The sequence below is a fragment of the Nuphar pumila genome, chromosome 2 (assembly GCF_984573655.1).
Source record: "Nuphar pumila chromosome 2, dmNupPumi1.hap1.1, whole genome shotgun sequence".
Lineage (NCBI taxonomy): Eukaryota > Viridiplantae > Streptophyta > Magnoliopsida > Nymphaeales > Nymphaeaceae > Nuphar > Nuphar pumila.
In genome coordinates this window covers 19,470,975-19,475,872 of record NC_143250.1, presented here as the reverse complement: position 1 = coordinate 19,475,872, position 4,898 = coordinate 19,470,975, and the positions used below count along the sequence as shown (strand labels likewise).

The following is a 4,898-nucleotide window of genomic DNA, read 5'->3' as shown; positions in this document are numbered from 1 at the left end:
TCCTCAACTCTAACATAAACACCTTAATTGGGAGACGACTTATTTGAAACCGTTAAGCAAATGAAGCTTGTCTAAAGTAAAGTCTTGCAACTTTTGCATGTATTTGGTGTTAAGGTGAAAAAATTAATGAAAATATATAGAATTTCCGACCAATTTTTCTCTTGAGTGCATGTTTTTGGATAAAAAGGGAACTCATGCAAGAGAACAAGGTAATGAATAAAGGAGTGAGGACATAATCTTCCCTTAGTTGCCTCTTGACCATTTTCTTATATGCAGTTTGCTGCATCATCATCCCTATCGTGCACGAAGTCATGGAACAGAACAGAAGCTTCAAGTGTTTAAAATTTACTAAGGAGACTGCTAGAGTTGTCACCATTGCCTCAACAAGGAGAAGAGGAGAAATAGTAAATCTCTCCTACCAAACGCACCAAACTTGTCTCACACACTATCAACAGGTAAAAGAGAGCCAACAAAATGAAAAATAGAAATTTTGAGTTTTAAAATGTGTAATCCAATCTCATGAAAACATCTTTATACTTATTATACAGAGATTATTGATGAAAAATACATTAAGACGTTACAAGTGCTTCTCTGTTTTCACATTCCACAGAAATCAAACATGTTAATACTTATTGTACGCAGGTTATTGATGAGACTATTACAAGTGCTTCCCTGTTTCCACATAACAACAACTATTACCCAATCTCAAGAATAAGCAAAACTTGTGCTATCAAAATACCTATCCGTTAAATTGGGAAAGACAGTCACTGACGAATTCAATAGACAGTCTGGTTAAAGTGAGCCCTCCAATCAAGCATTCCCTTTTATTCTTCAATTCCGGATAGCACTTCATGGTCTTGTTGACATGTATGTATAATAGAATCTATAACCTGGCTCATGGTTGGTCTTGCATCCCGTTCTTCTTCAACACACTGCAAAGCCACTTTAACCAACATCTCCATTCTTGGCTTGTCATACATCCCAGACAAACTTGGTTCAGCTATTTCTTCCATCCATTGTTGCCTTGTTCTCACCATTTCCCTGATCCATGGGATCAGTTGTCTATATCGCACTTCTCCATCTTCCCCGATCTGTTGAAATCCAACTGAACTCTGCCCAGTCACTGTCTCCAGCACTAAGATGCCGTAGCTGTACACATCAACCTTAGATGTGATGGGTAGGTTCAATATCCACTCAGGGGCCAAGTAGCCCCTTGTTCCTCTCACCTTAGAAAAGTCGTTGGTATTATTTCCACCTCTGTCAAAAAGCTTGGACAAACCGAAATCGGCCACTTTTGGTTGGAAGTCCTTGTCTAGAAGTATGTTTTGAGGCTTGACGTCACAATGAAGAACCCATTCTAAACACTCCTCATGCAGATAAGCAGGACCCTTTGCTGTACCAACTGCAATATTGAACCTCTGTTCCCAACTTAGCTTAGCAGAATTGCCAAACAAGTTCTTCTCCAAGGACCCATTTTCCATGTATTCATAAACCAACAGCCTGTGTTGTTTTTCAGCACAGAATCCCCACATTGTTACCAAATTCATGTGATTGATTCTCCCAATGGTGCTCACCTCACTCCAGAATTGCGCTTCTCCTTGGTTCACACCCTCTAGCCTCTTCACAGCTGCAACCCTCTTATCCTTCAGCACTCCCTTGTAAACCACCCCTGATCCTCCTCTTCCGATTTCATCACTGAAATTCTTTGTAGCTACCTTCAGTTCTTTGTAAGTGAACCTCCTAAAGCCCGCTGTTAGGGCCAAGTAACCTTGTTCAATGTTGTGAAGATGGTCTTTGTCCTTGTGTAAATAAACCCACCATAAAGTTACACATATTATTTCCACCATGCCAATGGCAACAACAAATCCAATTGGAAACTTCAAGTAGTCTCCTTGTTCTTTGACAACTGAAGAAACTCCACCCTCATCAGTTTTGGATAAATTTACTTTTGAACAATCCAAATTGAATTGATCAACAAGAGAACCACTGAAGTTACCCTTCAAAGGAACTTTAACATACATGTCGCTGAAAAAGTGCGGACCAGCTTGACCATTGAAGAGGATGCTCTTTGGGTAACATACTCCATCTCCATTCAACCCATACCCAAAGCCGCGGCAGTTGCAATCACGCATGCAAACGTTTTTACATTCTTCAAATGATACTTTAGTTGCGTAAGTACTTAAATCGTAGCCATAAAAGTCTGTGTGTGGGAGCTTAACAAGCTGCACTTGCGTCTGATTGCAAACAATATTGAAAACTGGTTCGCATCCTTGAGTCCAATCGGTTGGGTTTTTCATTTTAAATCCAGGAGGGCAAGTGCATTTAGGCTCTGGAGTGTAAATACAAATTCCATTTTCCCCACAAAGGCCATGAACTCTGCATCTCTGCAGCGTTGGCATCCATGAAACTTCCCATTTTTTAGTTCTACTATTAAGACTGTATAACCTGAGAATTCCATCAAAATCCATTGTTAATCTTCTCTTGATTCTCAGCCCCACATCTGATGCAGAAAATTGTAAATTATCACTGGAGGTAAACCAACCCTGGTCATCGAAAATTGCATACCTCGTGCTATTATACCTACAAAAGCATTTACAGCAGAATTATAATGTAGTAATCATACGGTGATCCTGGAGTACGTACTCCTTCAAATAAACCATTAGATTTATTTTCAATCCAGCGCTTTAGATACCGATTAGATGAGGTTTGAAAACCTGTCTTTCACCGTTATTATATAACTTAAATGAAAGTTGGGAACAGTAATCTCTCTCTCTCTCTCGTTAGGGCATTTAAAAAGTAAACGAGAGGATCTATTTCCAAAAAATGAAAAGTTTTTATTTAATGCAAAAAAACATATGCCCTTGATGCATGCATGTTGGATCGGTACAATTGATACTTTCATCCATACAAGGCAAGGGCCCTTTTGTCTTGAGTTGCACTAAAAAAGTGCAAATCCATTAAGGTGCATGCCTTATAAGCTTTTAGGCATGCACCTCATGGCATGGCACGCCTCATGGCAAGCCGCTCCTCAAGCTTGCCCTCTTGTTGTCTCTCTCTTGTACACCTTATTCTTGCCTGATTTTTTTCCTTCTAATAACATATGGGTTTGTTATTTTATACATTTGTTGCAATTGTAGATAAATTTGATTTTTTGCTAGGTCCTTTGATAGGTGTTATTAATCTGGATGCTACTCTTTTTTAATGGGACTAGTTTTTCTTGAATTGTTTGGTGGGCTATATTGTTGGGTTGATAGTCATGCGTAGTGAATCTATCTTGCCAAACCTCAATGTAATTGCTGCAAAGCCTGCAATGATGACTGAACAGGCTCGAATGTGTCATTATCCTGGTTTTGCATGAATACTATTGAAAATTTAAACTTTCTATATGCTGCAATTATAGATTCCGAATGTTTGTGAAACGTTAGAACATGATGTTCGTCATCTTTTGTTGGGCTATTTAATTACTAAAATTTGTTGATGTTAATGTGGATTTTTTTATGGTGATATGATTTTGAGAAATTTGATTGTTAGTGATTTTGTTACTTAATTTTTTTTATCGAGTGCTTATATTTTAGCTTTTTAGATACTTAGATAAATGAAGTTATTGTATTAATGCTACTTTAATATGTTAATCTCATATTTGTCAGTATTTTTATTTAAGATTTTTTACTTTTTATTGGTTGTTATTTCATCAATAAAGTATTTATTTTGTTTATTTGTATTATTAAATTTTTTTAAATTTTTTTTTTTAAATGGACTTACTTTTTACGCCTCGAACCTTATGTGTTTAGTTTTTTGTGGAACGCTAAGCTATGCCTTGACGCTTTTCAAATAGTGAAATATGTAAGTGGACACTGAATCGTAATTAACTGTACTTATAATAAGAAAGTGAGAACCTGGTCCTTCCGTTCTGAAAGATGTCATTGTCAGGGTTGGGCCAGTAGAAACTAGAGATATGGGGCCCGTCGTAGAGGAACCTCAGCACGTTGTCGTCGTCGAAATAGAACCGGTAGTAGCCGGAGGCGTAGGAGCCGTCGGACCTTTGAGAAACCAACCTTGTGTATCTTGTCATCGGTTGGAAGGCCAGCAGTGTGTCGGTGGGGAAGCCGAAGCTCTCCCACACCATCCTTCCCTGGCCGTCCCTCAGCACCAGGTTCCCCGTCTCCAGCAGCTCGGCGCTCACTGGGTTAAAAGCGCTCGCGTTGGTGGCCCACACAGCACTGCCGTCTGCGTCCACAAGGACGAGGCCGCCGCTCCTCCGGGAGAAGGAAAGAAGGGAGTCCCTGCCGTTCACCGGATAGTCCCTGTTGGCCATCCAGACGACCGTCCGGTTGACCGACTCGGCGAACCAGACGGCGAACGCGAACGCGTTCTCGCCCACCGGGTAGAACCCGGCCTCGAACGTCCCGCTGGCCGAGACCAGGAAGTCCTCGGAGAACCTCTCCACGGAGAGGGAGTCCCCTAGCTTCAGCACTTGCAACGACCCAGACGAGACGAGGACGAACCAGATCGCCGTCGTTGCCACCCAGAATTGTGCACGTAAGAGCTTGAGGCTTTCCCCCATGAGGACGAGCGAGGGCTCTCTCTCTCTCTCTCTCTCTCTCTCTCTCTGGGAGAGATTTGTTTCCGTTCTTTCCATCTTCTTTTGTAGCTTTGGCTGAGTGTGGGACTCGCACGTTCTCTATGGACTGTGGGACCACTGTTGACTTTGACAATATAAAACCGTGCTTGACGGGGAGAACTATTTTCCGAGTCATTCACTCAATTACAAAATTTGGGGCCCACGCAGCCTGTCTCGAAGGGTTAAAAGAGTGTGGGACCACCTTGTCGTCCACAGATGGATCCAACGTGGTCAACTTAAAAGGAATGGACCTTTCAAATGTGTGTTTTGATTAAAA

The 4,898-nt window shown here is 41.1% G+C and overlaps 1 protein-coding gene across 1 annotated transcript; it reads right to left on the bottom strand.

Moving 5' to 3' along the window:
* Nucleotides 1-510: 510 nt before the first annotated feature.
* Nucleotides 511-4,564, bottom strand: LOC149844953 (putative receptor protein kinase ZmPK1). Its single transcript, XM_089986588.1, has 2 exons — nucleotides 3,897-4,564; nucleotides 511-2,580 (listed from the first exon to the last, which is right to left on the bottom strand). Exons 1-2 carry the CDS (start codon nucleotides 4,562-4,564, stop codon nucleotides 825-827), a joined length of 2,424 nt encoding a protein of 807 aa, XP_089842714.1. The 3' UTR covers nucleotides 511-824.
* Between the last annotated feature and the right edge of the window lie 334 nt (nucleotides 4,565-4,898).

Bases quoted from the DNA above. Each gene is read 5' to 3' on its own strand.
- LOC149844953 (XM_089986588.1), bottom strand. From the start codon at position 4,564: ATGGGGGAAAGCCTCAAGCTCTTACGTGCACAATTCTGGGTGGCAACG. The intron at 2,581-3,896 runs GTTCTCACTTTC...ATGCTTTTGTAG, and splicing joins TTTCAGAACGGAAGGACCAG to GTATAATAGCACGAGGTATG.